Here is a 27,060-nt window from a genome sequence, read left to right on the forward strand (position 1 = left end):
AAATCATCGATGTCATTATGTTATGGGATTCAAGATAACACATGTAAAAAAACATAAATGATTGACATTTAATGTCTGGTAATTAGTCGACAGCTTAAAATTAGCATTGACTGGTTATTTTTTGACAATTAAACCTACATTCACTATAGTCACTTTACAGTAGAAATTATGAAACCTGATTCTGATTTAAAATATTTAAGCCGCTTATCATTTTAATAATAGTTATACACAAATCAGTAAACCTGTAATAGCATGATACATGGCGCCATCTGTTGACGCAACTTCAGCTTACAACTTTCAAAACAAAATATAAATCAAGCTTTTCTTTATTTATAAATGAATCATGCTTTGATATCAATCTTATTTTTCATGAACGATAATTTCAAACAATAAACATATTTTGAACATACTTTGTTTATAAAAGCTCATAATCCACATCACTTGAAACAATACACACTACATAGTTGATTTCAGTGACAAGCCTTCAATACTTACATAAAAAACAACTGAAAGTATCAGTATTGCGCTCAAATATTCGATACTGAAATAAAAAACCCCTCGAATACCGAGCATAGTTTATCAGAGAGAGACAAATATATTTCTGTCGTTCCTCGATCAATGAGTGGGCAGAACACGATCCCCTCCATCGGCGCAAGCGCCTGTTTTGGTACCACACTCGGGTGACAAACATTTCCACATGATTTGAAAACTGAATAAATATTGTTCTAGCTCAGGGACGAAATAAATATAATAACCTATTATATTATGTGCTCGGTTTCATAACGTTTTGTGTGATTTTTTTACCTATGTTTTTTATGATATCTGTTAGAAAAAGCTTTATAATGGTGTCGTGCTGTAAATGCTGTAATAGTACCTAGGATTTAATAAAATTATAAAATGTTTTTGAGTGAGAATTTTCTGGAAATTGGCTCTCCCCCACCGCATGGCTCCTCTACAGCCTCACACTGGTGTAGTGGGAGTGTACCATGCACTCACCAACACAGCAACACGGGGCCCTCTACACAGCCTCCTCGGCGGGCACACGCACACCACCACACCGGCCCGTGTCCGTACGTACACAGGCACTCTCAGTTCACTACACAACCTCCTCTACTGCACTCACGCGCAGTAAAAAAAGATAACGCGATCTATCGATCTTTTTCCAAATCCAAAAAACAACGTCGCCAGATAGCCTTCATGAATATAGTTGGGTACAACTGACGTCTAACATCGAACGCGTCGCTACACCACAGACATTTATTCCGATCACAATATTTATGACATCGTAATTAATTAAACATGTCGTTTTAATTATGTAAATACAAATGGGTGATAATCAATTTAAATTATGTGTTTTGATCTCGTTCGCTTAATTTAATGTAAACAGATATTTATCATTATTCGTGGCGTTTTACGGTGTTAACGCTTAAATGATATAAAGCTCGGCGCGATGTTTTTTGTTGAAGCTAGCTGATACTAGTGTGGCGGTAACATGTTCGAACTGACTCGACAGTGATATAAACTTTGAGTTCGCGATTGTTTATGGAAGCGTACTGAACCGAATCTCATACCATTATGGAACGTCACCAAAATGGTATGGATGTGTGGGTAGGTAAGGGTATATAAGTTTTTCTTTTTTTTTAATAACCATACTTGTTAACAAATTTCCTTTAACGTTAATCTAATTTCTTGTGTATTGGACAGTTTTCGGTATTAACAAAGTTTAAATTAAAAATGTCTGACCTAACTTTTGAACCTTCGTCAAATCTAACTCGAAAACTATTTCATGTGCCAAGTTGACGAGCCGAATGTCGCAGCGTCGGAGTTTGCTTTAGGTTCGTGAGTACAATTCACTCATAACGATAAACTCTTTAAAGAGATAATTAATGTGGAGGTTAAATTAATAGGTGTATGATATAATTGATATAGGTAATTTCATCCAATTAATGTGATTTATGTATGTCTATAAAAGTCTATTTTACATAATAATCAAGTGTTTTTCAATTTGTGCGAATACATAATAATTCTTAAACGATCTGTATAATTTTAATTACCCTTTTTGGAACCTATTATTTTCGGAATTTTTATCCACAACATGTTCAGGCCGTCGGAGAATTGACCAATCAAAACTATGAAAGAAAGCACATGAAGAATAGTTTTCCTTGCAAAACTAAGCAAGAGAATATTATAATAATGCGCTATATTGTTAGGGCAAGGGCGCGTCAACCAGTTGGGCGGATTGTTCATCAATGGTCGTCCGCTGCCGAACCACATCCGCCTAAAGATCGTGGAGATGGCGGCGGCGGGAGTGCGGCCCTGCGTCATCTCGCGCCAGCTCCGCGTCTCGCACGGCTGCGTCTCCAAGATACTCAACAGATACCAGGTGAGTGACAACTTATGTAGAAGAAACATGCAAAAAAATCATCTTCACTTTATTGGCCTACATTTCAGTCTGAAAAACTTAATTTTTATAATAACTATCGTGGGACATACTAAATTAACTAAACATAACGGTTTACTCACGTAAATATACTGAGAAAAGCTCTACTAGTCTATTACTACTACTTACTACTACCACTCTACTATTCAAGTCATATAGGGATCCTTGATCATAAGACTGTTCAAAATGAAGAATCATAGAGGAACTTCTTAACTAAAACTTGAAAAATTAATTTCAAAAGAAATTGTGCAACCTCTATCAATATTTTTGCTACACCTTGAGTAACTGTTCCACAACAAATAATGTTTGAAGTAAAATTTCAGTAAATTATTCAGTCAGAATCTTGATAAAAACTTGTCTCTTACAAAATAATAAAGAAATATATCTTGGGTAGGTATAAAAACCAGATACTTAAAAGTATCCGGTTTTTACAGCTTATCGGAAGTTCTATACACTGATTATTGCTTCGTCTAACGAAAACCAAAATGTCCTAATTATAAATAATCAATCGTACATGAAAATTATGTCTTGCTAGCCAGATAGACGAAAGGAAGAAACAAATCTCAATCATAATCGCTACATACAAATAAACATAATATTATCAATACCACAAAATATGGAGTCAAGCTCCACAAGTTCAAGTAATGTAGCGCCTCGACAATATAAAATAAAACACATCGAGGCGATAACTTACGATTGCGACCAAAACAACATTTCCGATGTTATAGACATAAGAGTATTATATGGTCGAGGTGCCGCCTACGTATTTTAACTGGTCAGCCGGCAAACAATCGCCATTGATCTGCTGTTCAGCCGAGCCTGAAGGTTCGTTTTCACCACCGCTCCTATAGGCGCTATAGTACACCAACACCGGCATAATAGCGATTGTTTAGCCCAGGAAACGTTTCGCCACGCTCCGCGAGTATAGGGAACGACCTCAGCTACCTACCTGCGAACACACATCTAAAACAAAGTAGCTACACCGTCTAACACTGTTTCTATTTACGTAGTACAATGTCCCTTACGAACCCCATCGAACAATCTTCTGGACAAACAAAATATTGGCACAACATTTACATCGACAAATAAAAATATCCAACAATTTCAAGACGTTTTTGTTGAGTAAATAGACAGTTACACTTTCAAATGAATTTTTGTTTATCTGTGAAATTCGATTTGAATATCGAAGCAACGTCTTTTTTACAGCATTTATAGTTTTTTAGGTCACAAAATACGATGTTGCCAACCTGATAGAGAAATTCTTTTTCTATACATAGTTTGCAATTTGAATATGAAAGAATATTCAGCTTCAGTAAGTCTAAAAAAACGTATATTGTTGTCCCAAAAACTGATATTTTAAAGAAAATATTATACCTAGAGTCAGCTTTTTGTATAATAAAACAACGATAACTCTCGCCTAGGAGACGGGTTCTATTAGACCAGGCGTGATTGGAGGTTCGAAGCCAAGGGTTGCCACACCAGAAGTTGAAGCCAGAATCGAAGAGCTCAAGAGACAGAACCCTGGCATCTTCTCCTGGGAGATACGGGAAAAACTCATCAAGGTACATACTTTTTTTCATTATTGTGCTTTTTTCCAATTATAATAATTGTCTATATTTAATCGGTATAAATATTTAATTATATGTCACCTCAAAAAATTTGGCTCAAATTTTGTTTCTTTTTAAGCATTGTGTCGACTTGCTACAAAAAATATCATTAGGCTTTTTAAAATAACTGCCATACTTTTACTTTTTATAGACGTGTTAGTGCGATAGTTATAAAATTATAAAGAACCATTTAATTTAGTAAAATCAAATACTTACTTAAAGTATTTAGTAAGTAAGTAAAGTAATGCTACTTTGCTTGTTGACCGAAATGTTGTAAACTAATAAACATTTTATTAAAATAGACCATTTTATAAACTTTGAACAGCTTATAGTTAGACTAGAGCTCAGCATTGAAACTAAACTTAATAATCCTATTTTCGAAGAGGGATGGAGTTGGTTGAATAATATTTACTATAATACCAAAGCCCCATTCTGGTATTTACGCTACGTAGCAGAAATGAACTTTTGATAAATATAAAACGATTTACTCAATTTAATAATCTTTCATCGTTAAAGTTCAATACTTTGATCTGTGGCAATAACGAATGATAAACTTAACGCTGGATGATAATACAATACGTTTACTCATTCAAAACTTATTTCTTATTTCATTCAAAATTTGAGCAGATCAACTAATTCCATTTTCTAACTTAAGTAGCAATAACTTCGTATATAAAACATGTCTCAAACCGCACCATTAAATTACAATAAAAGCAAATCAAACAACGAAATCAGCCATAATCGTTTCTTTGTTTTACATCCCATTGCTGTCCGACTGAGCTCATAAGTTAAATTGATAATAAGGCAGTGAGAGACAAACGCGTTGGGTTACAGGAGGGCGTGTCCGACCCACCCAGCATCTCATCCATATCTCGACTGCTGCGCGGCGGAGCGCGCGATCCAGATGGAAAGAAGGATTACAGCATCGATGGAATTCTTGGAGGTAAGTCACAATGTTAATTGTGTCTGGAAATAGATCTATAAGTTAATATTTTACTTCTGTTAAATATTTGGCCCCTAAATGTCACTGTCCACCAAAGCACAAGCTCCTCCGTAACGCTGATTATCGATGCATAAATCAATTTAACTTCCTATAATATAAAAATATTGTCGGACCATCAAACATTGCACAACTTCCCATCGCCCACAAAAGGTTACTTTGCAACATTAATGCCGCAACCTGTCAAAGCTTTCTCACGAGTCGAGTTCAAAAAATCAATTTCCGCACACAAATCTTACTTCGTCATTGTTGCCATTTGAAATATTGAAGTTTGTTCTCGAGGTTTCAAAGGGCGGCGTTTTGCGAATGAGCCCAACGCCGGCGAGGTAAAGGTGACCGACAAAGTGTACCGCGGTCACCTGCCGCGCGTCTCGATAGTGCTGAAATACGAACAATCTACGTAACATGTTTTGGTTGTAGTGTCATTGTTGCTCCATTTTGTCGCCAAGTTTAATTGTCCTTCGAATGTCCCGTACCTGTTACCGACAAAACTCCTCAATGAAAGAACTGCCGCCCACCGCGCTTTGATCTTATGCAAGTATTCACCACAAACGATTTCCGCAACACTGTCTATTTTCAATGTGACGAATTGCGAAGTCTAAATATAAATAGAAATCATCAAATTAACTGCTAGAATGATTTCGATCAAGTAGCTGAAAATACTTTTGATTGGTGATCGATCTATTCATCTAATTCAGTTGACAATTCGCAATAAATTGATTGTGATGATTGAGGAAAGAAATATTACTTTTTATTTTCTGCAATCTGAGTGATGGCTCCATACGAACAATTTATTCATCTTTTGAGATAAGAAAACCAATTATACCGATACAAAAATATAGAACGTAAACTAGAGCAAATATTTTGAAACGAAATAATATAACAAAGGTTGACATAATTATATTTGTAAAAATGATATTAAATTTATTTCATTTAAATATTTCTTTAGAAATAAATATTAATATCTTCAAAATTATTGCAAAATCTCCGCAATCTGCTAGACCAATTGTAATAACTTATTTCTCAATTCTCAAATATTGATTTGACGGTACATTAAAATGAAGATTCTTAGGAAGAGAAAAAAATAGGTAAATAAAGTTAAATACTGATTTAAAAGAACCGTGAAAATCTTATTTACCATTTCATTATGTACTGCTAGTAGGTATTTGATAAACTTTAACGGTTGGAATATGCAATCAGAGCAATAATTATGGCATCATAACAAATTTATGGCCCATTGAAATGTAATCAACAAGTGTTGCCAACGTTAGCGAAACTTATAGCAGTTGCAGCTGGAACTAATATTTCTTAGTCTAGCAACATTATTGTTTGTTTGTGTGTTTATTGAAATGACATTTTGGATTACCTAAAACTTAAACTTATTTCACCTATATATGAGTAAAATAAGATAGACAATGGGTAACTTAGGAGTCAGACATTGTTCGTGCGAGTATAGCCTTTTGTCAGTAGTGGTCACTTATAAACTGTGATGTGATGTGATAGAGTGGAAAAAATACAGGCATTTTTATTTATTTATTCCCCCAACTGTAGCTCACTCTTACGTAAGTTGAACAAGTAATCCAAAGCTCCTACATAATTTATTATTATCAGCCAAGACAGTTGGCTGATCCAACTTGCCCTTGTTACTCTTAATGCCTATAAGCCCATAATACTAGTAAGCGAGCCTATACGGTACTGGAAGAAAAATCATAAATTTTCTGGACCTAAAAGACTAACAATAATAAATTTTATTTTAGGCTCTCTTAGACCAGTAAAATAATAAATCAATTTGAGAGCTATAATAGATAGTATTACCAATTAAAATTAAGCAAATTTTGGGGTATTAGTAAGACTGGTATTATTTGAGCTGAGGATATCTTACACTAATATTATAAAGCTGAAGAGTTTGTTTGTTTGATTTTTTGTTTGTTTGAACGCGCTAATCCCCAAAACTACTGGTCCGATTTGAATAATAATTTTTGTATTGAATAGTACATTTATCGAGGAAGACTATGGGTTATAAAACATCACGCTATGACCAAAGCAGCCAAGCAGAGCGGTGAAACCGCGCGGAAGTAGCAGTCTTACATAAGGTCAATAACAGACAGATAGACAGCCTAACTGGAAGTCATTGGGGAAGCCTATGTTCAGCAGTGGACGTCTTATGGCTGATATGATGATGATGAAGGCCAATAACTTCAAGTACTTCAGTTAAAACCTTCCATTATGTAAATTTTATTATTTTCCCACGACATCAGAGATACGTTATAGATAATAAAAATGATCATTAAATAACTGCATTGATGGCTTTAGTTCATGTGCATGAGTGCATAATATATTGCATTGCTAATCAACTTACAGATATTAAACACTTTTAGGGCTCTCATAAATATTATGGAGAGTATAAATATATTATAACTTCATACCTCTTCTTCCTTATAGTAGATAAGTAATAAGTAATGTCTATTGCGAGTTATAAACGAGGTACAATTTCTAATCTTATATAACAGAATAGAAACATCCCCTAACAAGCCGCGTTGTTATTATTATTTGTGATCGCTCTGATGATTGTTTTGGAGATTGACCCATTTACATCTACACCAAAACTATACTATACGAAAAATCCATTCCTTTGACGTAGGTCTAACCATAAAATAAACGATGAAAAATGTTTATATCATCAGAATTAGACACGATACATTTGTACAGAAGTACCTTCGATATACAACATTACTTTAAGAACAATCTGCTTTCACAGACGCATGAGAGCATCAAGGCAAAACAAAAGAGTGCGGGAGGGCGATAAAATCTCGCATTTGTTTAATAACATCGGTCGTTAGAATCAACTAATGTCGCGGACCGCGGGACCACAGAGGCGATTATCGAAGTGACGAACAGAACACTCACTCTATATCTAACTCCGGTTTAGCTTTGGTTTCTATGAAGCTTTTTACATAAGGAATATTTTGTTTATATACAAACACATTCCTATACTTTGTGTAAAAACAAATAAATTAGAAAGTTACCCAATAAAAAATTAACGCTTTAGTGACAACGATTTATTTTGATATTTGAAATTATATTTACAACAATTATATTGACAAAAATTAAAAAATGCACAATTCGCATCCTCAACTGCAAGTACAAAATTCGTCATATTCCAAAGCACTTGATCTACACTTTCGCTGATGTACATACGCCATGTAAACCGCATTCAACGTCTAACACGCGCGGCCTCACAATTATTTAGTGGGCATTTATTACCTCGCGTTGTATTCAAGACAATTTTGTCTCATCACATTATTCAATGAGAGCCCTCCCAGAAAGACACGAGGCACTCCGGAAGTGGTCGAGAGCGACCGACAAAGAGGAGGCGGAGTACTTTTGAATGAGCATTAACAAGCTTACATCATAGCTTTATGGTGTCTCTTTATGACCCCAGAGAATTTATTTTAATAAAACTATTGTAGTGTGTTTGAAGTGATTGAAGTAATGCTGTCATGAAGCTGGTACATTTGCTGCATTAATCCAATTTTTTTAAATGTTTTGCCACACATCCATTCATCTCAAAACCAGTCAAAGAACTCACAATACAACGTTTTGAATCAATGTCTGGTCAAGAATAGAGGAATCCTTTCACGTATTTGTTAGCCGAATAATGGCAGCTTAAGCCAATTACGTATAGTAAACCACAACAGAGCGGTGAAAGCGACCTTGTTATAGTAATAGTTCAGCCATCCCGCTTTTACCGATAAACCGCAACTGAAACTTTAGTAAAATTTCAGTAGGATAAAAGAGAAATATTACTGGAACGCTGAACAAAAATAATTGTAAGGCTTTTGAAAATATCGGTACTTTAAATATTTAAACTTGAAATCATAACACAGAAAAAGAATGAAAAGTATTTAGAAATAATACATTAAAATGAAGAAGCTGTCGAGCGTGCGGCAAGAAACAAGCAACGCCGCCCACAACACGCAGACGTGCTAATCCAACCATCTGTTAACATGGAAACAACCCGCTGAAACAAAGGCCGACCCGACCGTTTTAATGAACCCAGATTATGAAGGTGTTAAACCTCCGCCGCCGCTCTTTCAACTCCCAAATTATGACTTTTGAGTGGAGCCGCGCGCGCGCCTCTTCACGGGGTCACATTTCGGCAATCGCCAAAGTTTCTCTCGCCCTCTCCCACGTACCACTCATCCATAAACCTCTCGCCTTTCTTTGAACATAAAATCCCTCATAGTTTTGCTTTAGTGCACCTCCACAATGAAAACAAGCGGAGTGAACTTTACGACCACGCCATAAAGTTTTAAATCGCTCTCGATTATTTCGTATTTTCGATTTGTATTTAGCCTCATACGTTATGATCAGGACTCGTAACAAAAAAGACTAAATAAATCTGTCCCTGTCTCGGCCAGCCGGAGAATTTGAGCAATGTAAATCATTTTATTACAATGCCTTGTTTTTTATTTGTCGCAACCTTTGTGCTTAGAGATGTTGCCTCGTGCGTTTAATTATGCCGATGCATCATTATGGAGATACGAATTAGTTAAATAAAACCATTTATCATACAAATATCCTCATATTTAAACTTTTGCAAATAAATAAGACTCTCTGATAAAACATTTATATGTAGGCTTATTTCTCGAGGCTTGTTATTATCCCGCAATTGTTTTTGAAACTTTTGTCATTAAATAAAAGTAGATGCATAAACAAAGAAGCGTTTTTCAAATGAATTTATTCTGTAACAAAATCACTAAAAAGAGATTAAACTCCAATTTAGTCTAATTTCAAATGTACATATATTCTACAGAAACTCGGTGCCATCAGCATCCGAGCGTTCAGTTCCCTACTTACTTGTAACCTTCATAAATTGAGTGTTAGCTCGCATGTTTGCGCACACCTCCCAATTTAATTCTGCGGGTGTCGTATTAAACCCGTGCTTTCGCCTTACATGTCATAAATCCAGCTCGCGACACCAAAATATTGAATGGTGCCAAAATGTCACCCGAACAGCAAAGAGGCCGACAAAGGGACCGCCGCTCTGGGTGTTCCTTATTCCGTGCCACGCTGAGCCCCTATTTTTTCATATCATTCAATTTTGACTTCTTTCAAAAGGCTATTAATATAAGCCGCATTTTTTGAAATCAGTTTTAAGGCCAAAGCCGTGTATTGTTGCGGGTGTTTTTTAATCAGTTTCCGTAGGATACCGCTACCGATTTATAAATGAGATCGACCCGCGAGCCCCGCCGTTCTTGATTTAGGCGAATTAAAACATGATGTGGGTTTACACAAAAAACACTCCGTTAATAAATAACGCGTGTTACAAAAAAGAGATGAAGACAAATTGCTGTAATATAACGTCAAATAAATTATAGGATCGCCGCAACGTGACAGTTTATCACGTTCTATTTTATCATTAAGATCATCAAGGAAGACTTGATAGACAATCGCTACAAGGATTCGTTTAATCCCAACATGTTTTGGTTCGTGGTTCAAACGTACCTTATCAATGATTTAATCCAAGTTTATAATTAACTTAAATACTTCACTCGTTTTAGAAATTACATAACGTTTATTTTATTTATTAGGGACACAAAAACAGTTGCATATTTAAATTTAAAATATAACCTATTACATGATTTTATAATTGTAAAGTATAAAGAATAATTAAATTTAGTTCAGGATTGTGCTGAAATTATTTTCGTAATTTTTCTAGTTTTGGTTAACCTCGATCCTCACATTATTAAGCATCAGCTTGATACCTATTGACGTAACACAAAATCAATAATAATTTTCTTTTAATCTTTCCAGGGCGAGGTTCAGATTCGTCAGACATAGACTCGGAGCCAGGGTTGACACTCAAGAGGAAACAGCGACGATCTCGTACCACATTCACTGGAGAACAGCTGGATGCATTGGAGAGGGCTTTCCATCGGACCCAGTACCCTGATGTTTACACTCGTGAGGAGTTAGCTCTGCAGACTGGACTCACTGAAGCTAGGATACAAGTAAGTGTCTTTAACTGACTACTTAAGTTTGTTAATGTTCATATTATCAGACATTACATGTTTTGTCCTTTATAGATATAGGTTTACGTTTAAACATATTAGATGTTACACCCGCAACATATCTCGATATGTTAAAATTTTACTAAAATTAATATTTATAGGATGTATGCAACCCTTATCCCTCATTGCACGGTGGGTGCGGGGGCTGGACAACCGGCTGCCACGCAACATAATTAGCGGGTTCGATTCCCGCACGGAGTAACTCTTTCTATGTGATACACAAATTGTTGTTTGGTGTCTGGGTGTCATGTGTATGTGAAATTGTATGTTCATAAACGCAACCACAATACAGGAGAAAATCCTAGAGTATATCATCGAGAATACCATCCTACACTCTAGTTTTGATTATGAATATTAAAAACAAAATTACTTGAATCTAAAGATAACGATCACATAACAAAACAAACACACAACATACAGATTGTCATATCAACACAATATTATCTGACATGAACGTTAGTTAGTAAACGTACATACAAACATACAACTGTCGCTTTCAACGTAAGTGTGATCTACATCAGGATTAATTCTGGTTTACTTTTGTTAATAATAACAAATATTATTCGCACGTAGGAACACTTCTCCTCTGATAACAGCAATCACTCTTTGTTGTAACGACGTAATTATATCTCTTAAGATTTTGAATGACGCAAAGAACGTGAGGAAAAAATTTAATCGTACCATATTTCCAGGTATCGCGGCAAAACTTTTATTCAGTTTGGAAAGCAAAGAATACTATGGCCTGTTTTCGTAGTTAATCTCTCGCTGAGATTAGAAAAAATGCTATCTTAAATTTTCCAATTAAGAAGAGTTTAGCCAGCCCCACTAACAGTGTTGAAATTTGTATTTACTAGAAAATTTTACAATGTATTATTTGTTTTAATTTCCAGGTCTGGTTCTCCAACCGCCGTGCGCGTCTAAGAAAACATACTGGATCCAATCCAAGTCCTGGCATTGGTGGCTACTCTTCCATTCCAATGCCTCAGATACCATGCCCCTATCCCGCTGGAGAAATACCTTCTCTATCTCAACACCATCCCCAACACCCTGATGCCTGGCATCACCAAAAATATGCCAACTATAACCAACTAATGGCTCAGTCCCAACATTTGAACCAAGCCTTCCAAAACGCAGCGTTTCCTAGCACTTCGGGATCCACTTTTAGCCACTTAGTGCCCAGTGCCAATGGCCCACCCCATAGCCAATTATTGGAAAGTGGCATTCCAAGAAATGATTACGCTAGATATCCTAGTAGCGAAATATATAACAAACCAATTAATTATTTACCAAAAGAGGCTGAAGTTGACGATAAAGTAAACAGTGAAGAAGTTATTGAGCCAAGAGAAGAGACTTTTGATAAACCGACTGGTGATGAGTATAGCAAAGCGTTACCAAATAATGACTATCCTAAAGTTCCTGCTGATTATTCCAAACTTTCTGCGGATCCATCTGTAGCTTCTAATTGGAGTCCGTCACACAATTCACTGAATATGAGCCTGGCCGGTCTGTCAAGTGAATATAAGTACATGAATGATCCTTACTCGTTCCCTAACGTATCAGATCCCCTGTCCCAGCACAACTATCCAAATCCACCGAACACTGCTAACAAGTACTGGATTTGACATAATCACTAGGAATTTTATTTAGTAAATATTGTATTAACTTTATTTAATATATTTATATTACATTTTAGTTTAATAATTATTTTAATAAGGAACGTTTGTGAGAAATTACCTCTATTTTGCATTCCATTTAATGATATACCTATTATAAAACCAAACATTTGTAAATTGTTACTAAGAGAGTCATTAGATAATAAAGGGTTAATTATTATTATTCAGTTGTTTTATTCAATGTACAAATAGTCTTATACCTATTCAATTGGTTTCTATTTACAAATTATGTATAATATACCTATTTAATCGTTATAATAATTAAAACATTAAATCAAATGCCAGAACTTATTTAATTAAATAAACATCAAAGAATAAACAACTAATATCAACATTGTACAAATCTAGAATTCATTATTATTGGGTAGTTACTTCTAACAATGCTGCACCGTCTTCAAAAGGTACCGGAGCTAAGGTTTCACCGTAGACTGACTCCGGTACAGCGGGAGTATTAGTGTTTTCTTGAACAACTGAAGGTGCCACAGTGGTCTCTACATTATTTACAGCATCAGAGGCTTGTCCAGAGCTAGAAACTGGATCAGCCGATCCAGAGGGAGATACGTTGCTTTCAGATGCACTAGTAACATCGATGGGTACGGCGTCAGTTGAACTTAAAATAATTCCCTCCGTATTAACGGCAACAGGGCTCTCAGTTACACCTGCATCGGTTGGAACCGCAACAGCATCAGCTGGAGCAGGGTTAGATGATTCTACCACCGAGTTTCCCGAGTCAGCAGGGATTGCGTCAACGGGAGCTACGTCGGTAGGGGCAGTGTCAACGGGAGCTGCATCAACAGGGGCTACATCAACAGGCGCAACGTCAACGGGGGCTGCGTCAACAGGGGCTGCGTCAACAGGGGCTGCGTCAACGGGGACTGCGTCAACGGGGGCTGCGTCAACGGGGGCTATATCAACGGGTGCTACATCAACGGGAGCCGAATCAACGGGAGCCACATCAACGGGAGCTGCGTCAACGGAAGCTGCGTCAACATTGGCCGCGTCAACAGGAGCCGCATCAACGGGGACTGCGTCAACAGGGGATGCGTCAACTGGGGCTGCGTCAACGGGGGCTACGTCAACGGGGGCTACGTCAACAGGGGCTACGTCAACGGGTGCTACGTCAACAGAAGCTACGTCAACGGGCGCTACATCAACAGGGGCTACGTCAACGGGAGCCGCTTCAACAGGGGCTACGTCAACTGGTGCTACATCAACGGGTGCTACATCAGCGGTAGCTGCATCAACAGGGGCTACGTCAACAGAAGCTGCGTCAACAGGGGCTGCATCAACGGGAGCCGCGTCAACAGGGGCTACATTAGAGGTGGCGGCGTCAACTGGGGCTACATCAACAGGGGCTGCGTCAACGGGAGCCGCGTCAACAGGGGCTACATCAACGGTGGCGGCATCAACAGGGGCGACGTCAACGGGAGCTGCATCAACAGGGGCTACATCAACGGTGGCGGCATCAACAGGGGCGACGTCAACGGGAGCCGCATCAACAGGAGCTACATCAACGGTGGCTGCGTCAACAGGGGCGACGTCAACGGGAGCCGCATCAACAGGAGCTACATCAACGGTGGCGGCATCAACAGGGGCGACGTCAACGGGTGCTACATTAGCGGTGGCTGCATCAACGGTGGCGGTATCAATAGGAGCGACGTCAACGGGAGCCGCGTCAACAGGGGCTACATTAGAGGTGGCGGCATCAACTGGGGCCGCATCAACCGGGGCGACGTCAACGGGAGCCGCATCAACAGGGGCTACATCAACGGTGGCGGCATCAACAGGGGCTACATCAACGGTGGCGGCATCAACAGGGGCGACGTCAACGGCAGCCGCATCAACAGGAGCTACATCAACGGTGGCTGCGTCAACAGGGGCTGAATCAACGGGAGCCGCGTCAACAGGGGCTGCATCAACGGGAGCCGCGTCAACAGGGGCTGCGTCAACGGGAGCAGCGTCAACAGGGGCTAAGTCAACGGGAGCCGCGTCAACAGGGGCTACATTAGAGGTGGTGGTGTCAACTGAGGCTACATCAACAGGGGCTGCATCAACGGGAGCCGCGTCAACAGGGGCTGCGTCAACGGGAGCCGCGTCAACAGGGGCTACGTCAACAGGAGCTACGTCAACAGGAGCTGCGTCAGCAGGGGCCGCGTCAACAGAAGCTACGTCTACGGGGGCCGCGTTAGCAGGAGCTGCGTCAGCAGGAGCTGCGTCAACGGTTGCTGTATTAACAGAGGTTACGACGGAAGTACTGTCTACTGAGACACCCGCATTAGATGGGGCAGGATTAGATGATACAACTACTGAAGCATCTGCACCAGCGGAAGCAGAAACAGATGAACCCTCTACTGAGCCACCAGCGTTAGCTGGGGCAGAGTTAGACGACACGGCTACTGGGGCATCTACACTAGCGGGGGCAGTAACAGATGAGCTGTCTACTGAGACACTGCTATCAGCGGGGGCAGCGTTGGATGATACAGCCACTGAAACATCTGCACCACCGGGGGCAACAATAGATGTACTATCTACTGAGACACCAGCGTCAGATGGGGCAGAGTTAGACGACACTGCTACTGAGGCGCCAGCATTGGCGGGTACTGCGGAGGATGAACTGTCTACTGCTACACTGCCGTCAGCGGGAGCAGAGTTAGATGAAGCACCGACCGAGGCGCCAGCATTGGCGGGTACTGCTGCGGATGAACTGTCTACTACTACACTGCCGTCAGCGGGAGCAGAGTTAGATGAAGCACTGACTGAGCCGCCAGCATTGGCGGGTACTGCCACGGATGAACTGTCTACTGCTACACTGCCGTCAACGGGAGCAGAGTTAGATGAAGCACCGACCGAGGCGCCAGCATTGGCGGGTACTGCTGCGGATGAACTGTCTACTGCTACACTGCCGTCAGCGGGAGCAGAGTTAGATGAAACGCCTACTGAGGCGCCAGCATTGGCGGGTACTGCCGCGGATGAACTGTCTACTGCTACACTGCCGTCAGCGGGAGCAGAGTTAGATGAAACACCTACTGAGGCGCCAGCATTGGCGGGACCTGCAGCGGATGAACTGTCTACAGCTACACTGCCGTCAGCGGGAACAGAATTAGATGAAGTACCGATTGAGGCGCCAGCATTGGCGGGTACTGCCGCGGATGAACTGTCTACTGCTACACTGCCGTCAGCGGGAGCAGAGTTAGATGAAGCAACGACTGATGCGCCAGCATTGGCGGGTACTGCCGCGGATGAACTGTCTACAGCTACACTGCCGTCAGCGGGAGCAGCGTTAGATGAAGCACCGACTGAGGCGCCAGCATTGGCGGGTACTGCCGCGGATGAACTGTCTACTGCTACACTGCCGTCAGCGGGAGCAGAGTTAGATGAAACGCCTACTGAGGCGCCAGCATTGGCGGGACCTGCAGCGGATGAACTGTCTACTGCTACACTGCCGTCAGCGGGAGCAGAGTTAGATGAAACGCCTACTGAGGCGCCAGCATTGGCGGGACCTGCAGCGGATGAACTGTCTACTGCTACACTGCCGTCAGCGGGAGCAGAGTTAGATGAAACGCCTACTGAGGCGCCAGCATTGGCGGGACCTGCAGCGGATGAACTGTCTACTGCTACACTGCCGTCAGCGGGAGCAGAGTTAGATGAAACGCCTACTGAGGCGCCAGCATTGGCGGGACCTGCAGCGGATGAACTGTCTACTGCTACACTGCCGTCAGCGGGAGCAGAGTTAGATGAAACGCCTACTGAGGCGCCAGCATTGGCGGGACCTGCAGCGGATGAACTGTCTACAGCTACACTGCCGTCAGCGGGAGCAGCGTTAGATGAAACGCCTACTGAGGCGCCAGCATTGGCGGGACCTGCAGCGGATGAACTGTCTACTGCTACACTACCGTCAGCGGGAGCAGCGTTAGATGAAACACCTACTGAGGCGCCAGCATTAACGGGTACTACGGGGGATGAATTGTCTACTGATACACTGCCGTCAGAAGTCGGAGTATTAGAAGCGGAGGAGCCAGTTTGGGTTCCAGTTATCCAATTGGGAAGTACGTTTGACAAAAATTGAACAACAGTTTGAAGTATGGTTCTCTTTTGTTCAATTGTTTGTTGGGCCTCGGTCACCCACGGTAAACTGACATTTTGCAATAAAGCAGTCTCGTTATCCAATTCGGCTATTTTAGCTTCTAACTCTGCACTAAGCCTCTGAATGTACACGGCATTCACGTGACTAATCAAATAATTATGGAAACTATCCGGTGCACCAGTATCATTTAACAATTTGTTTTGCACTAGTTGTAAAACTGCTTGGCGATATTCAACCTTAGTACTATTAACACTTAAACCAAGCTCTTCTGACAAATATCTGTTCACGGCAGCCTGCTTCTCAATGTCACTGTTGTTAGCAGTTAACCCGTACCTTGAATACACATAGTTCTTCCAAATATCTTCCAAATCCATGGGATCATTGTCCTCTGTGGACTCAGAAGAGCTGTCAACCACCGGGTTATTTTCTTCGGCAGTTTGCTTTTCGATCTCTTCTAGATGTTTTTGAATCTTTTCTTGGCGTTTACGTTCTTCTTTCTCAAGCTTTTCTTGCCGTTTTCTTTCTTGTTCTAGTCGTTTACGCTCTTCTTTTTCTAATTTCTCTTGCCGCTTGCGTTCTTCCTTTTCCAGTTTTTCCTGTAGTTTACGTTCCCGTTCTGCTGCTTTTTCTTGCAACTTTCGTTCCTCTTCTTCAAGCTTTTCTTGAAGTTTACGTTCTCTTTCTATCCGTTTTCGCTCCTCTTTCTCTCTTTTCTCTTGAAGTTTCAACTGTTGTTCAAGTTGTTTACGCTCCAAGGAATCGTCATTGTCGTCATCGTTTTCATTTGTATTATCATCATCATTACTTTCATTTGAAATATTTGATTCATCTGATAAAGATCTAGGCTTCCTGAGCAAGATGCCTGAAGCACGTTCATTGGGCAAATATTTCGCGCTCACCAGACAAAACAAGGACACCTGTAAATAAAAAAAATATATATATAAATACTAATAAACTCTGACCAAATTAATCACAATACATAACTCTATTTGACTCTAATATTACGTATAACAATAATTTGGTCATACATGTTGAACACAAATAAGTAAAAGCTTTGTTACACGTCACTAAACCAATGATTGTTACTAATTACTTAACTGAACCTTCTAAGATCTTTTAAAAATAAAAACATTTAAAATAAGCATTACTTACAAGAAGAAGTAAATAAATGATCCTCATTTTGAACCGATATTGTATGTTTTGATTGTGATATTATTTATTTTCATTAAACGCGAAATTCGTTCGTTTCACACTTCAAATAATGTGTACTTGTGTTTCGTATGAGCTCGTTCGTTTAAATTTGTTTAGAATTTTGTAAACCTGGCCTTTTATACTTCAACGAGTAATTAACATAGATAACGTTAGATAATGGCTCCCACTGAGATAGCTGGTGCGTAGTAAAGTCTTGGCCAAACAAAATGTTTTCGCGACGTCTGACTCAAAGTAAACACAAGCCATAATTTTATGACGACTATCTCATCAATGCAGCAAAGAAAATCCTAACTAAATGTTACATACAAACAAACGGATGTTTGTTATCATTCAACGTAATAATCAGAACGGAAATAGCTTTATGTGCGAATTAAATATTACACGTAATATCCGGTGGTAACAATTATAGTTAGAAAGACAAGAACGGTCCTACTAATTGGGGAAATAAAGGTAATTAATTGATAGTATAAATAGTCCTATCGGCCTATCGATTACTCGAAAAGCATATGATATTGATGGGAAAAATGCGAACTTTTATTTTAAGACTAACAACAGTTGTTTGTTTATCAGATTTCTAGTGTAAAGTGAAATTCCAACATCGATATAATTAATTATATCTAAGAAAATATTTACTGCACAGCGCTACTTAGAAATATTTGCACCAAGGATTAGAAAGTGTACCTGGGTTTTTCAAGTACTAAGTGGGGTATTTTGCATAATGTGGTTTACAAAACCTTTATCATGATTTGCTTTGCGTTATCTCTCATTACACTTCGGGTCAGTATCTCAAGATTAATCATAGCATCGAAGCATTAGTTCACAGCACCTGTAGTACGAGTTTGCTTTACTTTAACAGTATTTGAAACAGAGTACCTTCGGCGGTCCGATTGGCCGGTTCGAATAAACCCACCAATCAGAGTGCCAAATGCGCTCTCGGATTGATCTAGAATTTGATTTTTTACTCTTACATAGCGTGTCAAAATGAGAAGTAGTAACATATAAACGCAAATAAGTTTTTTTATGCAAGTATCAACTGAGTCTGGTGTTAACGACATAGATAACCTTTTTGTATGACTACAGGAATTACAATTAGTTTGTTTAAGTAGTGATACTGTATCTGGACATCTTAAGTATTTTACTTTTTACTCGTCCGTCCACTAGCTTAGTGCCCGATTTCAAAAATCATCATTAGCTCGTTTTCATGCACTTGACTATTGGAAACAGGCCTCTTCAATAGCTTTAGTGTTTAATTCTTTAGTTTACAGTAATGTCAATCAATCTACAGCTCTTTGGATCCAACTACTACCAGCCATCTTGCCAAAACGATCACTCTATCTAACTAGAGAGTGCGCTTCACTGCATTGACCTAAAAGTAATCTCCATACTAAAACAACAGTACCTTAACGGTCATTGGTTCTGCGAGCAATGTGACCAGATCAGTGCCACTATTGCTAATCCTTTCTACAATGCAAATGTTAAAATAATACCACAATATGCAATTAAAGTCATAATGGATGTCATGTAGCCTGGTAATATGATGAAGATGACGATGATATAAAGAAACAAACTTCTCTTATAAGTACTACTTTCTATCAGCGGCTTCGCCTGTCCCGCCCCATGAGATAGACAGCTCATACCCTGTCTGTATAACAACTGACTGCACGGTTGGCGCGGTGGCAAGGCAACCGACTGCCACGCAACGTGTAGTGGTTCCCGCACGAAGCAACTCTTTGTTGAATCTATAAATTGTTGTTTTGGGTCTGGGAGTATGTGAACTTATATTTTTGTAAACGCACCTACGAAACAGTGTGATTAGTATAAAACTTATATACAATTAACACACTGCACTAATACCATTAACGGCTGAAATCATTAACTGATTTTAATCCAAAATATTTTATCAACTTTACTTTTGAACTTACTTAATTCAATTCAAACCTATCCATTAATCTAGAGATTAAAGGTGCTTTTCCACCAGAGATGCGCTATGTATGTTACGAAGATCTATAGATATAATAGAATAGCTATGCTGTAAAATAATGAGACTGTTCCCTCTGATACTAGTATGTCCTGTGCGACAAAGATGCGTTGTTCGAGTATGCAATGAATCAATAGTAGTGAAATCCATAGCACACATCATAGCACGCATTCATAGCACACATCTTTCCATATAAAAAACCTAGCTTTGCTGGATCCATACCAATGAATATAATTGGTGGAAGCCAAACGTATCCACACCAACGTAGCATAGCACTACGTTGGTTCCGATTGGCTGGTTCCCATCTCTGGTACCGACCGCACCCAAAGATTGTTTATTAATTCCGTCCTTAGGTACGATCTGTTCAAGGCCCCAAAATAAAACCTTGTACAATTAAAACCTCCACTGTCAGGGTCAGTAAGGACAACATTACGCTATGAGATCACGTGCATTTACCTTTTGTCTTGTAACTTATCTCACAGATTACATTGTTTGCATGCTTCGGCTATTGTACACCAAATGAGTCTCGGAAATTGAGCATTAAAATTCTAAGAACCTTACGCAGAATGTTCGAAACAGTTACTTAAATATATTTGTAATAATATTACAAGATAGTAATGACATAGAATGATGTCTTTTGTAGCCAAAGCCAAGTGGTTTTATTATAATTATGTCCCATATAGTCAGAGGACATTGTGATCATATTGCCATTCAGTCTGATAGATAGAATAATTAAAACTATTAATTTATGTTGAAAATAAACAATTATACTTTACCCAACACAAGAATCAAACCTAAAACCTCTTGTTTGACATGGACACATTCAACCAGACACCGAGGCAGTCCGGGTAGGCAACAAGATAATAACATTACATTGTTACGTCGAGTAATGCTTATTAGATACGACACACGATGGGTTTTGGTGACGTATTGTCGCATTGTCGGGAATTAGGGTGGTCAATGTATTTTTTAAATTGGAAAATCATAATTTCCTCTCCCGCCTTGGGTACGAGAGGAGTCTCAGACTCAGTGACCAATATCAATGTGTCTATTCTTGCCGTCCTAGTTGGGAGGTTCGGGGGGAGATTCAGGGATTGGGAATTCAATTGGACCTCCGGTAATCTCACTCACATGACGAAAGACAATGTGTCGGTTTTATTTGAGACCGTGATAGCAATCCGGTCTTCGTGTCGAAGCATGGCTCTTTTAAACTTGAAACCATGTGACTTAGACAATACGAATGCTACTTAATTACAAAAGTGCACTTTTGCTGAAAAATTTCTAGGAACTAGAAGAAATACCAACATATTTCCGATTACTTAGGAATAAAAAATGCAAACTCATCTCTACAATAGCTAGAAAAACCAAAGCATAATGATTGACGTACGATGTTATCGTGTTACAAACATCTTATATATAAAAATGAATCGCCAAAAGTGTTAAGCGCATAACTCGAGAACGCGTGGACCAATTTGGCCAATTCTATTTTTGTAATATTCGTCGAATTCAAGGATGGTTTTTACGGCGAGAAAATATCAAATAATTGACGGAAAAGCCCTAAAAACAGCGGGTATAATTATCCCATACAAACGTTTAAACATAGCTGAGCCAGCGAAAATTCGTACCGCTTTCGCGTAGCAATGATGCTCTACTTTATTTTGTATAGCTGGCTATGTATGAGTCCCTAATCAATTTGAACTATTAATCTATAATATCCTCAATATCAAAAATTATACTTTACCCATCACAAGAAATAAATCTAAAGCCTCTTGTAATTGTACCGCCATGACCCACACATTCATTGGTTCAGACTCATATCCAGAGGCTTTCATGACATCATTTGGTAGGCAACAAAAGTTATAACGAGACAATTTTTTGCCTACATTGTTAGTCAACTAAGCTATAATGGCAAACGTTTTTTTTTTTTTTAGTTTTAAAACCACGAGCTGGGTGCAAAATATGTCGAGTGACGTGATGTGTCGCATTGTTGTAAACAATAAATCAAATACATAATAATAGTCTGTAATCCGAAGACTTAATCAGCAACATTTTATAACATGTTGTATTTTATAGTTAAGAGGTGTTCTTGGTAAAACCTATCACCTAAAGCTGGCCGTCGATGGCTGTTTAATGTCGAGGTTTCAAGTAGTTTTAATTTGAAATGATGAGTATTGTGGCAGTACTCTTGCCACATTGTGATCAATTTGCTATACAATAACCTGTATACATATTTCTATTCTTACAGGGTTTCAAATACAAACATGGGTTTGCCAGTGCCTGTTGAAAACTGTACATTTTTGGGAATATCGGGGATTTTATGGACACTTCAGCAAGAGAAGCAGTAAAAAGATCGATTGTGCAATGAACAACTCTCAAACATGTTTCCATCACTCACAATTGATGATTCACATTCGTTCGCATTATTCACAAAGTGCATTAGACCGCATCCTATCAAATAATCACAAATTGTCATCAGAACCAGGCGCCTGCACGACTGTGAAATTATTGAATCCTACAATATGAAAATATATTTTGTTTTTTTTTTTTAAAAAAGTCCTTTTCAGCTGTAGTGAGATCAGGAAATGATGGATTCATTTTTAATGGAGGATATTATAGATTCCAGTTCAAATTGAATAGGGACTCATACATAGTTATACAAAATAAAGTAGAGCATCATTGCTACGCGAAAGCGGTACAAACATAATCTCATAAATCTATTTCACAATATAAACGGGAAAAGCGACATAATATCGGCTTAAGATGCATTACTTACACACACATGCATAAAAATAGGTAATGAGACAATATTATGCAGAAGAAACATTCATTCAGAGAATTAGTATAGCAATTTCTAAACTATGAAGATAGGCATTCTGATAATACATAAGCATTCTGTTATATACATTATATCTATTCTATAATGTATAAATTCAACGAGGGAGAAAGTTGGGCATGTAGTAGTAGTAGATAATAATCTAAAATCCGTAAGGGATAAGCTGGTGTTCAAGTATTAACGACTAGCTTCTACAAGAGGCTTCACCCGCGTTCCCGTGGGCCTATGTCTTATTCCAGACCATAATCTACCCCTTGGCTGGAAGGAGTAACAAACAAACAAATATATCAACTTTTGCAATTATAATATTAGTAAGATTAGTAGGATAAACATTTATTCACAGAATTTATTATAGAACGATAGCAATTTCTAAGCTATGTACCTATATACTTTGATAATAAATTAATAAGTATTGTAATACATGCATTCTGCCTATATAACATACAGAATTCAAGAACTTGACTGAATTCAATACATATAAAATTATAACGCGGGAAAAAGTAATTCACCGGTTAGCCTTAAAGATACCTAGTAAATAGATAATCTAAAATCCGTAAGGAATGAGCTGGTGTTCAACTATAATAATATTACCTATTCATTTATAAGACAATTTAGCCTTTCATAAATCCTAGCTAATCTAGCAATTACAAGTAAAATGTCTTACATCTACTTTTCTGCTTGTAAAAGACATTAATATCAAATACTGACAAAGCTCCTGCTACGAATTCAACTCCCGAGTCTCATTGATCATCTTGTTTGCTATTCTTAAATTAAAAGGCGCTTGTTTGAGGGGAATCGAATCAACATAGACATTAGACAAGTGTTTCTATTTTTAAATGTAACGAATATTTGTTAACCTATTTATTATACATAATTTCTTCGGATTTTTGTATATGTATTGTGTACCTACTTACATTTTATACAACGTGTAAGTACCTAGTTGACACACAAATGTGTGTATAATAAATACAAACCAATAATATAATGATAAATAATACATGGATGTAGGTACACCCTTAATCCGTTAATTTTATCGCGCGTGATATACTTTTACCAATTTTTCCAAGAGCCTTTATACATTTACAAACAAACGAACATTTATAAGGTTTGGCTAAACACACATTCTTATCTGTCTACTGTTTATTTAACGAAACACAGTTTTAATGCTAAAGTAAACGATTGTATACTTAAAGTGCCTATCATGAAATACTGTATTCAATGTTTAAAGAAGCAGAATTGTTTATTTTAGTTATTTCAGTCGCACTAAGTAGTTGTTGTGTCTCACTCGTGGGATTTTCTGAAAAACCGCATTATGAATGCCTACGCATCTTTCCATTTATGACACGAATTACGAAAGAACACCTAGATCGTCGATCTAAAATAAGTGATCAGCGCCAACCATGGACATGTATTCATGGGTGGCGTTGATCACTTCATCGTCATTATCAGCCCGAATAGTCCACTGTTGAACAAAGGCCTCTTCCTTAGTCCTCCCCGTAGAACGATAAGCCTGATCAAGTGATCGGGCTTGATTGAGTCGATATAAGTATATCGACTCAATCCTTCCAAATTCAGACCCAAATCTGAAACCAGACATTTCCACTTACTCCCAACTAGTTCGACCTAATTACTAATTCATACGAAAACCACAATAGTTCACTTCGCATCGAGTGCTAGATACGAATTTTCTAGTTTCTCGAATTTAATCGTATTTTTCGAATCTACTTATTATAATTTCTAACACTAGTAGACTTCCCGGAACTGATTTGAAGCAGATTATAGACGTAAAGGTCTCTGCAAAATTAGCTCCACTACAGTGGGATTATCCGCAGCCCACGCGCGCCCCCTAACGGACCCATTCAATTAGCCACCGCACTAAAGCACTACAAAATTCTATGGAACTCGTATTTTTATAAAAGAAATTGCACGTGTATGATAAAACCCTGATTGCGGGGTGGTTATAATCCCCGGTAGCATCGAATCGATGAATATTTTTTATCCGTCGACATTCAACGGATTAACGATTCATCAATTTATAACGATAGCAATCACTCGCATCCCTTTGTGTCGATACCTTTGATACGTTTGATTTTATTTTTAGAGAGATTATTGGTACACGCTCTGAACACTTCATTAAATATTCCAATAACTCCTCTAATATTAGACTTATCTGGTTAAGCACCTAAATATAGATGTCACAATGTTATCAAATGTACGTATGTATGTATTCGGAACGAGGCTTAATTCCAATGAAATAGAAATTCAAATATCGAATTTACAGTAAAGGAGGATGCCAGAGTTTCTATGAAATCTGATCCCACTTCCAATAACTATGTGAGTTACATCAATGGATAGGTAATTTTGCGCTGAATAAAAGTTACTATGGGGCCGCCCGGCCAAGTTCCAAATCTTAGTCCGTTCACAGCCAAAACAGTAGCCAAGTAATGCTATTTTTGCGTCATAATTGCATTTGGAAACTTAGGCATTGCATCCTCCTTTGTCGAAATGAATCAGCGTGTTGATCATGTAGATACAACTATTTGTTTAGTTGTTACGACACAGACGTTACAAGAAAACATATCAGCACACAAATACTGTAATATTGTTAAGTATTAAGATGTAATCTTTGTTATTTTCCACTAACAAATATTATCTTTAGTTTATTAATATAAGACGCTCGACTTTACTGTCGCTACACAACTTCTGAATTAAATAAATCTCTTCATCCTTTGCGATGGACAAAGTGATTGCTTTCTACCTGAATGGCTAAATCTCTTTGAATCTAGTCATGAAAACTATTATAACTTCATTTATTTTCTAAAGCTGTAGACAAAATTATACATAGAACAGGGTAGATGACTAATTTTTATTTTATCGTCCGTCTTGCATACATACACATACATATCGACACGCCTTTAATCCTAGAAGGGGTAGGCAGAGGTGCACATTATGGCACGTAATCCCACTATGTACACCGTGTCTAATATTTTTTCTTTTGACGGAATACTATATCGATTTTTAATTTTCTTCCCCGATCGTCATCCCTATTACCAGGTTTTTTTTCGCCAAATCAAAGGTTTTACGTTCTAGATCTGGTTCTAATATTGTCCATATGAATTTATATCGTAGTACTAGCCATAGTAACGACCCAGGAGGAAATCCTAGTGTAGGACAATATTTTTTGGTAACAAAAACAACATATAATAGTGAATAGCAGAAGTTTTATAGTGGCTAGACATTGGACACGATTCGCGAATCCTTTTTATTTCTGAAAAATAAGAGGCTAAGCCTTTATGACTTTTGTTACACAACAATAATAGTCATAAAAACTCATAAACTCTTTGAACGGGATCTCCAACCTCTATGTTAAGTATACTAACATATTTATTTGATCATATACAGTGGTTATCTTAGAACGTTTTATTAGAATGATGTTTACGTTTCAATGCAAACGTTTTGTGTTTGATTTCCATAGTACCTACCCTGATTTATTGATCAAAGGATTTTATTTATTAAAACTGTCTCACTGTAGCACTTTCTCTAGATTTGTTTTCAATGGATTAATGGAAAGATATTACCTAATAGCATTTACAAAGTACACAACAGAGACTGGCTATAAGTACTCAAAGGGCTTAGAACGAGTTTGTTTTTCCTTTAACGAGATTGAAACGAGAGCGTGTTTGGCGCTCTCATTGGTTGGTTTATTCGAGCCGTCCAATCAGAGACCGAACGCGGTGTCTTTTCGATTTCGTTAAACGTAAACCAAACTCATACTAAGTGTACAGAAGTATAGGCTTTTTACAAAAACATAATAATATATGTTTAAAGGGAGAATCGCAACAAAAAATAAATTCCAAAGTTTGTTTATGATATGATATGTCTTTGGGAATACCCCAAAATCACGCACTAGTAACAAATGTGCACCTGTATGTAAACTAGTTAGTGGTTAAACAATGCATTAATACAGCTTAAGTTCTTAAAAATCAAGATAACGTTGCGAATCAAATACTGCTATACAGAGTGTCCCTAAAGTCGATGTCCAAATGGCACCAGGCGATCAGCAAGTTTTCAACAGTTATCAGAAAAATATTTTTGCTGTATACTGTATATCCGTATGTACCAGTAACAAAAATATTAAATAACTATAACCCAAGTATCA

At 38.3% G+C, this 27,060-nt stretch overlaps 2 protein-coding genes across 5 annotated transcripts; one reads left to right on the forward strand and one right to left on the reverse strand.

The window, feature by feature from the left end:
* Positions 1-1,026: 1,026 nt before the first annotated feature.
* On the forward strand, positions 1,027-12,957 carry LOC118271690 (protein gooseberry-neuro). 4 transcript variants are annotated; one of them, XM_035587842.2, is made up of 7 exons: positions 1,027-1,612; positions 1,797-1,835; positions 2,211-2,383; positions 3,865-4,002; positions 4,882-4,990; positions 10,865-11,061; positions 12,012-12,957. In XM_035587842.2, the coding sequence occupies exons 1-7, from the start codon at positions 1,576-1,578 to the stop codon at positions 12,741-12,743; spliced, it is 1,425 nt and encodes a 474-aa protein (XP_035443735.1). In that variant the 5' UTR covers positions 1,027-1,575; the 3' UTR covers positions 12,744-12,957. The 4 variants fall into 4 exon arrangements, with proteins under 4 accessions (XP_035443735.1, XP_035443734.1, XP_035443736.1 ...); XM_035587841.2 differs by having other exon boundaries at positions 1,031-1,612; positions 3,862-4,002; XM_035587843.2 differs by lacking the exon at positions 1,797-1,835 and having other exon boundaries at positions 1,034-1,612; positions 3,862-4,002.
* Positions 12,958-13,068: 111 nt separating this feature from the next.
* LOC118271689 (calphotin) lies at positions 13,069-18,197 on the reverse strand. The gene is made up of 5 exons (XM_050693915.1): positions 18,031-18,197; positions 16,655-17,795; positions 15,845-16,564; positions 14,455-15,484; positions 13,069-14,364 (listed from the first exon to the last, which is right to left on the reverse strand). The coding sequence occupies exons 1-5, from the start codon at positions 18,055-18,057 to the stop codon at positions 13,152-13,154; spliced, it is 4,131 nt and encodes a 1,376-aa protein (XP_050549872.1). The 5' UTR covers positions 18,058-18,197; the 3' UTR covers positions 13,069-13,151.
* Between the last annotated feature and the right edge of the window lie 8,863 nt (positions 18,198-27,060).

Source organism: Spodoptera frugiperda, chromosome 5 (assembly GCF_023101765.2).
Source record: "Spodoptera frugiperda isolate SF20-4 chromosome 5, AGI-APGP_CSIRO_Sfru_2.0, whole genome shotgun sequence".
In the NCBI taxonomy this organism is placed as follows: domain Eukaryota; kingdom Metazoa; phylum Arthropoda; class Insecta; order Lepidoptera; family Noctuidae; genus Spodoptera; species Spodoptera frugiperda.